General features: G+C 46.1%; 2 protein-coding genes across 2 annotated transcripts in view; one reads left to right on the top strand and one right to left on the bottom strand.

Moving 5' to 3' along the window:
• glipr1a (GLI pathogenesis-related 1a) overlaps positions 1–1,193 on the top strand; it is a 3,502-nt gene extending 2,309 nt beyond the window's left edge. Inside the window, exons 3-5 of the mRNA XM_053508576.1 lie at positions 200–318; positions 834–919; positions 1,004–1,193. Of these exons, the coding sequence (XP_053364551.1) occupies positions 200–318; positions 834–919; positions 1,004–1,158 (360 nt within the window). The 3' untranslated portion in view covers positions 1,159–1,193. The remainder of the gene's footprint in view (positions 1–199; positions 319–833; positions 920–1,003) is intronic.
• Positions 1,194–2,063: 870 nt separating this feature from the next.
• krr1 (KRR1 small subunit processome component homolog) overlaps positions 2,064–12,500 on the bottom strand; it is an 11,938-nt gene continuing 1,501 nt past the window's right edge. Inside the window, exons 2-10 of the mRNA XM_053508575.1 lie at positions 8,004–8,176; positions 7,775–7,909; positions 7,484–7,609; positions 7,271–7,354; positions 7,053–7,109; positions 6,198–6,368; positions 4,111–4,188; positions 3,908–4,004; positions 2,064–2,385 (exon numbers count right to left, since the gene is read on the bottom strand). Of these exons, the coding sequence (XP_053364550.1) occupies positions 2,240–2,385; positions 3,908–4,004; positions 4,111–4,188; positions 6,198–6,368; positions 7,053–7,109; positions 7,271–7,354; positions 7,484–7,609; positions 7,775–7,909; positions 8,004–8,176 (1,067 nt within the window). The 3' untranslated portion in view covers positions 2,064–2,239. The remainder of the gene's footprint in view (positions 2,386–3,907; positions 4,005–4,110; positions 4,189–6,197; positions 6,369–7,052; positions 7,110–7,270; positions 7,355–7,483; positions 7,610–7,774; positions 7,910–8,003; positions 8,177–12,500) is intronic.

Below are 12,500 nucleotides of genomic sequence, written 5' to 3'. Positions count from 1 at the left end.
AGCATCGTTATGGGGCAATAAAATGAAGTCAGCTGACCACCTGAATGTACGGAATCACCAGAGGATCACATCTATGGAGTCTACCTGTTCCTGGGCGCATGAGGAATCATTCACACACATGAACTGGACACCACAGTGTGTGTGTGTAAAACCCATTGACATTAGGTAAAGCATGAAGGCTTTGGTGTGTTTGTTGCAGGTGGTTTGGGCAACGACCTATAAAGTGGGCTGTGCTGTGATCTCCTGTCCGAACGGGGTGAAGCAGACGAGCTTCTCACAAACACCAGGAGCCATATTTGTCTGTAACTATGCAACAGCGTAAGTCTGTCTGAAACACACACACACACACACATAGACACAGAGTTCAGCACTATAAAGAGTAGAGCACATGATCGAGAAGGTCTTGCCCCAAATTTACATCTAATGATTTGCAATTGAAGAATATAATTTTTCATTAATTAAACCAGAAATCAGTCAGAGCTTCATCCACAGCCTAAAGTCCTAACAGAGCTTTTTCCATCGCTCCAAAGTCCAGTCTTTATGCTCGATAGCAAACCGAAGCCTTTTTCTTCTGATGAGTCTGACTAAAGCGTCTGTAACTCTTCCCTCCGATAAGATAAACCGCTTGTCCTGATGTGCTCAGGATTTACTTCCTCGTTTTAAAAGATCCTTAATGTGGCGAATTTAACTCAATAGTCTAATAGTGTAACCCAGTTATTGCTAAAAGTAGAATAAAAGTTCATTTCAGTCAGTATAAGACATCTGTGTGACAAGTTTAGACCTGATGTGTTTAATACAGCTGCAGTTAAGACACCTGTGTCCTGTTTGTCCAGAGGGAACTACCCAAATGTATATCCGTACGAACAAGGAGAGTCCTGCAGCAAGTGTGGAGGAGAAGTGTGTGAGAACAATCTCTGCAGTAAGTCTGAACATTTACTTTATTTTCTGTTATTTGGCTCATGATCAGAGCTGTCCATCAGTAACACCTATAATGTTTTTACAGAGAACTACACCCGAGACGGGGACGCCGAACTGCGTGTGTGTGGTGTGTTCTGCAAATCTGTGCTGATCATCAGACCCGTGTCTCTGGTGTTTATTTTCATAAGTGTGTATGTAGCGCAGCGCCGCTGTCCCAACATCTTTGCCTACATAAACTAACATTTACCTGTAATTTCTCAATTAAAAAAAATAAATAAATACTGTAGATTTTAATTTTCTCACAATTTTATAGTTAAAATTATATACTGTAAAAATAAAGTTATTATTATTACCCGTGTTTTCACTCTGGTGATGAGTCCAAGAATGCCCCCTACTGTACACATACGCCAAAAGAGTCATCAGTTGTATCAGTTGTATTTTATATACAGTCTTACCTCAGCACACAATACATCCGTTTAATCGGATGCCAAGGCAAATTCTGAAGGTGAAATTTTGTATTGTGAAACTCACTGTCCCATAAGAAATAAAGTAAATACAGATAATCTGTTCCCTGAAATATTACCAATATTACCAATTTCAAACACTACAATCATATTTTTGCATTAAACACAAAAAAAAGTCATGCAAATTGAGTAAAATATAAAATAGACATTAAACCTCACTTAACCCTAATTTATAATTTCTCTTGGCACAGACTGCTTTAAAAAACAAACTGAAAGCAACTCCCTTTTCTTCTTGATACCATCCTTGCAAAAAAACAAAACAAAAACATGAACTTCTCTTAGCTTTTCACTGACGCAAACATGGCTTGAACAGCTCAGTCGCTCATATGCCATCGCACATTTCTCTACACTGAAGGCGGGGTGTTTGTCTGCTGAGGTACCGCTGTACACACCATCTTCTCCCTGCCTTACACTCACACAGACACATGGTGGAGTAACCAGCACAGTGACATAATCTAAGCAGGATGCATGATGGGAAAAAGCTAAGATGGTACAGATGGAAATCAGGAACTATCACGCCAGGTATCTACACCAGTACCCATCATACACCATTAGCCCTAGTAATACCATAAACATTCCCTAATACCCCTGAAATAACCTATACTCAATGTTACCCCAGTGTCACAAGAATACCGTAATAATCCTAAGAATACCACAATCAGATTCAAATCACATGTTCACTCCCTCATTCTCATCTCTGTCTTTATTCCTGAATTGTTATAACACACACACACACACACACACACACACACACACACACACACACACACAGGGTCCATGTACATGTACAGATCTGGTTAGCTTTTCTTCGTCTTTTTCTTGTTGTTGGGGCCTGTAGAGGGCGCCGTGGTGGGGTTCACTGGAGGAGCTCCCAGTTTCTTATTCTTGGCTTTCTTCACTTTCTCTTTAATCGCCTCCAGGTCGAGTGTGTTTTTTACTGGAGCTACACACACACACACACACACACACACACACACACACACACACATTAGTATGAACTCATAATGAGGAATAACAATACTAGTAAAAGTATTTAAACATGATTTCTCCCTCACTCCCAGCACTGGAGCCCCCCAGGGTTGTGTTCTGAGCCCCCTGCTGTACTCCTTGTAAACTTACAACTGTGTGCCCACTACCAATTCCACCACAGTCATCAAGTTTGCTGACGACGGCGTCAAAACAATAAGTGCATTCGTGATACATGATACTCGGTACTTGTAAACCAAGACTTGTTTGTTTTCTAAGTCAAAATTTTATAAAAATCTTTGCTCGTCTTCTCGCAATCTAAAGTTCCACTGTAATGACAATGAATGACTGTCACATTCTTCACCATTAATAAGTAGTTTTTAGCTCTGGGTCTGGGTTTGTTGTATCAAATCTTTAACTATTCAGGTTAATTTGATTAACTGAAAATTTATAATGTACACTTTATCGACCACCCGTCCAGCATTTAGCACAGTTTAGTGTATTACCAGTTCTGCTCATCATGTGGCCAACGATGATAACACAAAATCTGGTACTTATTAATTATGAGCAAGGTAACTTAGGATCTGGGCAAATGTTTAGACTTTAAAATACACAACCAAGACAACAGTTCTATATAAAGAAACAAGAATTTATTTGAGAAATCTACCACACATGAAACTACGCTACTTAAACGCAGGCACACAAACATACAAACAGTCACAAGAGCAGAGTATCGAGTTAAATCTTACGGTTTAGTTATGAAACGAGCACTAACTTTAGCAAGGTATGCAGCTTTGTTTGTGTATTTGCCTTAAGTTTCGTTTTCATCCTGTGGTTTGCCTCCAGCGAAGGGAATCACACCACACGGGGCTAAATACATCCTTTTTTGCACACTGCACTTTATGAAAATCCCACATTTATTGTCTATTTATGGACATTTTACATTTGATCATTCATACACATTTAAGTTAAGCCTTTATTTGTCACATATACATTACAGCACAGTGAAATTCCTTCCTTACATATCCCAGTGTAACTGGGGTCAGAGCGCAGGGTCAGCCATGATACAGCGCCCCTGGAGCAGTTAGAGTTAAGGGCCTTGCTCAAGGGCCCAACAGCGGCAACCTGGTGGAGCTGGGGATCAAACCGCCGACCTTCTGATCAGTAACTCAGTGTCTAATTTCATTTTGCACATTTTTTCTAATATTTTTACAAGCCATTATTGTATATTTGTACAGCTAACTATGTTTTTTTTTTCAATCCTATATATTATATTTTGTTGTTCTACTTTTCTCTGCAGCCAAGTTTTCTATATTTTATTCTTTTTGTTATTCCATTTCCTAATTTATTTCTTATTGATAATTTAGATTTTAAGGTAGTGGACAGTCGTGTAAGCATTTTACTGCATATCGTACTGTGTATGTGACAAAAATTAAATTTGATTTTAAAATAGATTTTTAACATTTTTAATAGTTAAAAAAAATAGAATTTTTTTTTACCTTTGTTGCTCTTTTTGATGATTTTCTTTTCTTTCGGAGGAATGAACGCTCTTTTTCTCTCTTCCTGTTTCCTGCTCAGAGCCTCGGCCTGTTTCACCTTCACACGCGCACACACACACACACACGGTTAACACTCTATTACATCACACTGACTGTGTGTGTGTGTGTGTGTGTGTGTGTGTGTGTGTGTGTGTGTGTGGTACCTTGATCTCAGTCAACTTCCTCCTTCTCTTTTCTCTCTCGCGCAAGAAAAACTCTCCAGTAGCGAGTTCTTGGTCGACCTGAACACAGACACACGATTACACACATCACTACGGCTGCAACTAACGAGTAGTGTGACAATCAATTCATCTATCTATTATTGAAAAGATTCATTGATTAATCAGGATACAAATAACACATTTACTCAGTTACTTAGCTTGAGGTTGGTTTGTGCACGTGGTAACTAATGACCAAGATAATGAGGATACAAGCGTCATTAAATATCTCTCTTTATCAACTTTCCTGATTAAAGAATATCTTAAAGTAGGGAAAAGTTCTGAAGATCTCTCCCACCACCGAAAACAACCCCTACGCCACACTCTAGGCCCAGCGAGTGTTGTTGCTTATAAGCGGTGGACTGCTTCCTCCCGTGTTGTTCCGACACCGTGAAGCGATGCTCTACAGGCCTCTACAGGGCACGAGCCACGGCAGGGGAACATGGAGGCCCAACTGCTGCCCAAGTAACCTCACGCCTCTGCAGTGCGCCTCACACACCTACATGTCAGAATCAAGTGCGATGATCTCATCAAATAATTGACAATTACATCTGTTGCCAACTAATCTGATTATGGATTTTAGTCGATAACTCGATGAAGCCCTACACATCACACTAAAACTGAATATACAGTCTGTGTTACACCTGAGCTTTATCAGAGCACTCAGGACAACGTCCCCGGCAGTGTGGACCCCCCGCTTCTGTTACAGACGGAGAGACACTGGTGCGTCTGAACACACAGACATCAAGCTCCACCTCTCTGTGGATTTGTTTACTAATGTTCAAGTCAAACTGGGACTGACATTTCTGTGAATGAAGGTGTAAAAGCGATAGATATTTACAGAAGAGAGATGACTGATGACCCTTGAAAACCGACTGGTGGAAGAGACGCGTGTGTGTAAACCGTACACACACTCATTTACCAACACGCACACAGGAACTCGGCTGGGAGTTATTGCTACGCGCCCTGTACAGTCCTGACCTCACTCAAAGACATTTACACATGTTTGGGCCATTATAGGAGTTCCTGGGAGGCCGGTGTTTTAAATGTAATTCAGACAGACAGTTAAATCCAGTGTACTGAGAAAACTTTCAACCTTGATGGTGTCCAACGACTAGAGAGACACTGGGATAAGTGTATTAGTGTATCAGGGGACTATATAGAGAAATAAATGAAGGTCTGTTATTCTTTACTAAGTTCATGTAACAAAATCATCCACATTAACAACATTAACACCGGGGTCCCTCAGGGATGTGTACTCAGCCCATTACTGTAAACACATGCCTGCCGCACCTCCCTTTCTTCTAATTACATCATAAAATTCACCGATGACGTCACAGTTTTAAGGCCTCATCACTAAAACTTAGAAGTCCTCATACAGAGGGGAGGTGGAACATCTGGAAGCTGGGCGTGATCCTCCACAACCTGGCCTCAATATCAGGAAGATCAGGGAGATAATCTGGGATTGTCACAGACATAAAGGCACCATCACTATGGGAAAGAGACAGTAGAGAGGGTCAGCAGCTGTAAACTTGCCCCTAACTGTGACAGAGGACTTAACGTGGGGTAATAATATCACCTCTGCCAAAGGAAAGGACCAGCAGAGCTTCTTTTACCTGAGAAAACTGAGGAGATCCAACCTCTCACAGCAGCTCCTGGTGAACTTTTACCGCTGTGTTCCAGAGAGTGTGCTGACACTTGGACTGCAGTTGAGTGGAACAGCAGGTGGTGAAAGTCACCGGGACTAGTCTCGTGAAGGTTAGCACCATCTACACCACTAGTGCACAGCATCCTGTCTTACATATCACCCACCTAGTCTTGGATATCACACATCACTACAACAACTCACACAGTGTTATAGTCGCTGCACTGCTGCTCTGTGTCTGTGTGTCTGTGATGATGATGATCTAATGATGTCTCATTGTTACTTATACTTTATTTATTTATGGCAATAACAGTAAAGTGGATTAAAGTTGAATTTGGGTTAGGCTAGTTTTGGCACGTGTGTTTGTGTGTGTGTGTGTGTGATGTACCTTGCTCTCGGGTTGAGGTGGAGGGAATGGCGTGTACTCCTTCTTGACCTTCTTCTTCGTTGGTTGTTGCCGTTTGTTCAGGTGTTTTTGTTTGAACTTGGGGAGGAAGCGCTCCCAGCTCTGTTTGCGGAGCTCCGGGTCGCTCGCTAGCTCACGCTTTATCATCAGCGTCTAGGGCATCAAACATCAAAGGGAAGCAGAGGGCGTGTTCACGGTCAGCTACATCAGTGTGTGTGTGTCTGCGTCTCTCTCTGGCTCTGTCTGCGTCTCTCTCTGGCTCTGTCTGCGTCTCTCTCTGGCTCTGTCTGCGTCTCTCTCTGGCTCTGTCTGCGTCTCTCTCTGGCTCTGTCTGCGTCTCTCTCTGGCTCTGTCTGCGTCTCTCTCTGGCTCTGTCTGCGTCTCTCTCTGGCTCTGTCTGCGTCTCTCTCTGGCTCTGTCTGCGTCTCTCTCTGGCTCTGTCTGCGTCTCTCTCTGGCTCTGTCTGCGTCTCTCTCTGGCTCTGTCTGCGTCTCTCTCTGGCTCTGTCTGCGTCTCTCTCTGGCTCTGTCTGCGTCTCTCTCTGGCTCTGTCTGCGTCTCTCTCTGGCTCTGTCTGCGTCTCTCTCTGGCTCTGTCTGCGTCTCTCTCTGGCTCTGTCTGCGTCTCTCTCTGGCTCTGTCTGCGTCTCTCTCTGGCTCTGTCTGCGTCTCTCTCTGGCTCTGTCTGCGTCTCTCTCTGGCTCTGTCTGCGTCTCTCTCTGGCTCTGTCTGCGTCTCTCTCTGGCTCTGTCTGCGTCTCTCTCTGGCTCTGTCTGCGTCTCTCTCTGGCTCTGTCTGCGTCTCTCTCTGGCTGTGTTTATGTGCAGTCTTTAGTTTACCTTTATGTTGTAGATGGGGTGAATGTTCTTCATCGTGTCCAACACCACCTTACGCACCTAAAAAACACACACACACACATTTATTAAATCAACACGCCACAACGGGTTGTGTCATAAACCCCTTACCCTGTCCTCACACACCACCAGCACCATACTGTGTGTGTGTGTGTGTGTGTGTGTGTGTGTGTGTGTGTGTGTGTGTGTGTGTGTGTGTGTACCTCCTTTAACCCGCTGTAAGGTCCAAGTGCAGACACAGTGTTCCCCTGGACCATCACGTAACAGTTTGTAAGCAGCTCCAGAGCCTGGTCACACACACACACACACAGAGTATGTCACATTGAGTTTGAGATTTAAAAGCTGATTAACACTACTACAGTGCTCCTGGTGTAGCTCTGGTGCCCCCTGTGGGTGAGACACAGTACCGCTCTGACCTTCAGTGTGGACCCTCGCGGCCCAATGAGTCTCTGTCTGCGCTTCACAAAGCGCTCTCTGTTCCGCACCGTCGTCCCGATCTTTATAATATCACACGCCACGTCGTCCTGCAGGATCCGCACCGCCTTAACACACACACACACAGGGTACTTTAAACAGATTATAACGTAAGTGTTATAATCATTATAAATAAACACACTCCAACATTACTCTACGGGTTATACTGTATATACAGTGAGAGTGTGTGAGCGTGAGCAACGGTGCGCGTGAGCAACGGTGTGTTAGTGTACCTGCTCGAAGGGAACGCTGCGCGCCAGCAGTTTAACCAGGTCTCGCGCTCGCAGGATGGCGTAGGGGTCGAAGGTTCTCTTCGTGGTGCTGACCGTGATGCTTCCTTCAATCAGGTCCAGAGAGGCGTTGATGAACTACAGCACACACACACACAGAAAATAATAATACACACACACAGACACACACACACACACACACCTACAGAGAGATAGAGAGACAGGTACGTACGATGTCCGCGAGTGCTTTCTGAACGAGAGGCCAGCACTCTCTCAGGTAGCTCTCTCTGTATTTGGGGAACAGCGTGGCGAAGCTGCTCTCCTCCAGCAGCCCCCGAGGGTTATCCTGTCTGGTGAACGCAGGCTCCGCCCACCCGTCTGGCACCGTCAGCAAATCACCCTCATCTAATTGACAACACAATTATTACATAATCAACACATCAGAACACACACCCCGCTCGCTGTTTCAGTACATCAGTGTATCATCTGCTTATTAACATACACACACCACAGGGGTGATCAGAGGCTCCGCCCACCAGGTTAATCGATCAGGAAAACTAAAGGTGTGTTCCAATCAGCCTGAGGTACCCTGCGGAGTGCACTACGGAGTGTTCAGCCATGTTAAGTGTGATTCCGAACCACAGGGAGAGAAATGGTTCAGTTCAAATGGGACTGTAAGGGGGGAAAGGGAACGAGTGAACAACAGGTCTTCACTTCACCAGAGAAGGGAATGAAAAATTCCCCATCAGTCATTGTGTCTCGCTGGAGCGTGAAAATATATGGAGCTGGAAAAAGGAAATCCGTAGTATTATATAGGAGAGTACTCAGTGAAAACAGCAGCAGCTGCGGCGGCAGGTATCCGAGGGGCTTATGTTACCATGGTAACGCACGGACGAAGTGACGTCCGCGCTGGTGGAGTTTGGTCAAAGAAAGTTCACTTCCCCTGCAAACGGAGTAGGGCGCACCCTGTGAAGTATACATCGGGATGGAACGCAGCCAAATACACGGAAGCAGGGGGCGTGTCTAAGGAGATGACATCATTGGCAAATCAGTACTGTTTAATACATGTCAGGCTCCGCCCATCAGCACCTTCTAATTACCATAAAAATCTGTCTCACACACTGACACACACTCTGAGGCTGTGTTAAACCTGGAGTTTACTCCTGTGTGAATAGAGGATAGTGATCATTTCCTCAACAAAAATAATAATGAATTGTATTGTTTGACGACCTTTATTTCCTGTGATAAAGACGAGACGATGACGAGATGATGATGAGACGTCACAGATATCTGTGAACAGTGACGGTGATGAAATCAGCATGTGATATTGTTGACGGGAAAAGGTGAGACTAAAATGTGGTTAAAATAAATAAATAATTTTTGTCAACATTTAACTTTAATGTTAAACTTAACTTTGTTTACAATCTGCTGTGATACGGTGTTAATGCATCACGGCGCGGCGTCTCAGGAGTAGGTGTTCGCGCGCGCAGCGATGGGACGTTACGACCTCAGTCGTCTTCAACTCCTCATCATCTCGGCAGTGTCACTCGGGCCGAAGAGAATAGACGACACCCGGGCCCGTTTTGTTCACATGGAACCGGAGAGGAAAAGACGATGTGTCGTAATATGGGAGGGGGAACAGTGGGGGAACACAATCACTGGGAAAAATACCACAAACCTGAAGAGGCATCCCATAATAATCCCCCAGTTTTACAGCCTCTTTATGGTGATTATGTTGTGATGTATTTTATAGTCCAAACACATTAATCTAACAGGTTAGTGAATGATTGTGACCCAGAGGAGCCTCGAGATCACTACGACAGTCCCAGTCCCAGTGTGTCCCCGGGTGTCCCAGAGCGTCCATTCACATTTCACTCGGATCGTTAGAGGAGGTAAATAAATAAATAAAGGTTTAGAATCCAGTCGTCTCATTTTACTGTGTGTTAAAGTTAAAATAAGTTTAAATAACTATCTATTCCGGTTAACATTCCAAGATGGCGCCGGTGAGGTCGGCTGCCGTCACGACTGCTCCGACCACCTTTTCTTTGTTTTTGTTCTTTAAGTTAGTTTACAGCGTTTTAAAACCGGCAAAATTACCACCATGGGGTACATTAGTTATGATAGAGACACTCTTGTTTCTATTGGTATACAATGTACTCACAATTCGACGTTTTTAACTCCGGATCCGAGCTGGCCGAGTGAGATCCTGAGGAACAACAAAGGACGCGACGCGAAGCGGCGGCCTCGAGGGAAACGAGCCGGCGTCAGGAACAGGCTGAGAGCCCGTGCACACCGCACACCTCTGCCTAGCATCCTGCTCGCCAACGTCCAGTCACTGGAAAACAAGCTCGATGACCTCAGGGCCAGGATAAAGTTCCAGAGAGACATTCGGGACTGCAATCTCCTCTGCTTCACCGAGACATGGCTGAACCCAGCGGTGCCGGACCACGCCATCCAGCCGGCCGAGTTCTTCTCGGTTCACCGCATGGACAGGACGCGGGACTCGGGGAAGTCAAGGGGAGGCGGCGTGTGTTTAATGGTGAACAGCAGCTGGTGCAACAGCGCGAGCGTTGTTCCTCTCACACGCTCCTGCACACCCAACCTGGAACTACTGTCCATCATGTGTCGTCCTTTTTACCTTCCTCGGGAGTTCACATCGGTCATAATCAGCGCCGTTTATATTCCACCACAAGCGGACACGGACACTGTCTTATGCGAGCTGCATGAGGCACTCACACAGCAACAAACAACACCGGGACGCTGCGCTTATTGTGGCGGGGGACTTTAACAGTGCCAACCTCAAACGCGCAGCGCCGAACTTTTATCAGCACATCACCTGCCCCACCAGGGGCGAAAGGACATTGGATCACTGCTATACAACGGTCAAGGACGGCTACAAGGCACAATCTTGTCCACCGTTTGGTAAATCCGACCACGCCGCCATCTTCCTCATGCCAAAATACAAACAAAGGCTGAAACAGGAAGTTCCGGTTCAGAGGGAGGTCGCGTGCTGGACGGACCAATCGGTGGCCGCGTTACAGGACGCACTCGATGACGCAGACTGGGACATGTTCAGAAACAGCTCCGATGGTGACGTCAGCGTGTTTACGGAAGCGGTTGTGGGATTCATCGGGAAACTAGCGGACGATACCGTAGAAAAAAAGACTATTAAAACGTTTCCCAACCAGAAGCCGTGGGTGGATAAAACCATCCGCGACGCTCTGAGATCTCGCACCGCTGCCTACAACACGGGACTCGCGTCGGGGGACATGGAACCGTACAAGGCTGCGTCATACAGCGTCCGGAAGGCGGTGAAAGAGGCGAAGCAGCGCTACGGGAGGAAACTAGAGTCACAACTCCAACAGAGTGACTCTAGGAGCCTGTGGCAGGGATTAAGAACAATAACGGATTATAAAGCACCAACATCCGGTATGATAAACGCAGACGTGTCTCTGGCAGATGAGCTCAACACTTTCTATGCTCGCTTCGAGGCTGCAGCTAAGGACGCTAGCGATGCTAATGCTAGCGGCGCTAACGGCTGCAGACAGGAAGTCACTGCCAGCACCGGAAGCGCGTTCATCATCACCGAGCATGACGTGAGGAGAGCCTTCAAGAGAGTGAACACCAGGAAAGCAGCAGGACCAGACGGCATCTCAGGCCGTATTCTCAGAGCCTGCGCAGACCAGCTAGCACCTGTGTTCACTGAGATATTCAACATCTCTTTATCTCAGTCGGTGATCCCCACATGCTTCAAAGAGTCCATCATTGTTCCTGTCCCAAAGAAACCTCATCCTGCTTCCCTCAATGATTATCGCCCTGTAGCCCTCACTTCAGTAGTGATGAAGTGCTTTGAACGCCTGGTCAGAGACTTCATCATCTCTTCACTACCAGACACACTAGACCCACTACAGTTCGCTTATCGTACAAACCGTTCCACGGACGATGCAATCTCTCATCTCCTCCATACATCTCTCACTCACCTGGACACTCGGAGGGGGAATTATGTGAAAATGCTCTTCATCGACTACAGTTCTGCATTTAATACCATAATTCCCTCCACACTTACCACCAAGCTGGAGCACCTGGGACTCAGCTCATCAATGTGTCAGTGGATCTCCAATTTTCTGACTGGCAGACCACAGGCAGTAAGGATGGGCGGACATGTCTCAGCCTCCCTCACTCTCAGCACTGGAGCCCCCCAGGGTTGTGTTCTGAGCCCCCTGCTGTACTCTCTGTACACCCACGACTGCGTGGCCACTACCAGCTCCACCACCATCATCAAGTTCGCTGACGACACTGTTGTGGTGGGCCTGATCACGAACAACGATGAGACGGCCTACCTGGAGGAGGTTGGAAATCTGGAGAACTGGTGCCAGAGAAACAATCTCCTCCTGAACGTCAGTAAGACAAAGGAGCTGATAGTGGACTTTAGTACAAAGCAGGTGAGAAACTACCAGACCCCCGTCATCAACAGGAGCCCAGTGGAGAGAGTGGACAGCTTCAGATACCTCGGTGTTCACATCACGCAGGACCTGGCATGGTCCTGTCACATCAACACCGTGGTAAAAAAGGCCCGGCAGCGTCTCTACCACCTCAGACGCTTGAGAGACTTTAGACTGCCCTCCAAGGTGCTCAGGAATTTCTACTCCTGCACCATAGAGAGCATCCTGACGGGAAATATCACGACCTGGTTCGGGAACAGCACCATGCAGGACAGACGAGCTCTACA

The sequence above is a fragment of the Clarias gariepinus genome, chromosome 12 (assembly GCF_024256425.1).
Source record: "Clarias gariepinus isolate MV-2021 ecotype Netherlands chromosome 12, CGAR_prim_01v2, whole genome shotgun sequence".
In the NCBI taxonomy this organism is placed as follows: domain Eukaryota; kingdom Metazoa; phylum Chordata; class Actinopteri; order Siluriformes; family Clariidae; genus Clarias; species Clarias gariepinus.
The sequence above is the reverse complement of the archived record's forward strand: the minus strand, read 5'-3'. Positions and strand labels throughout refer to the sequence as shown.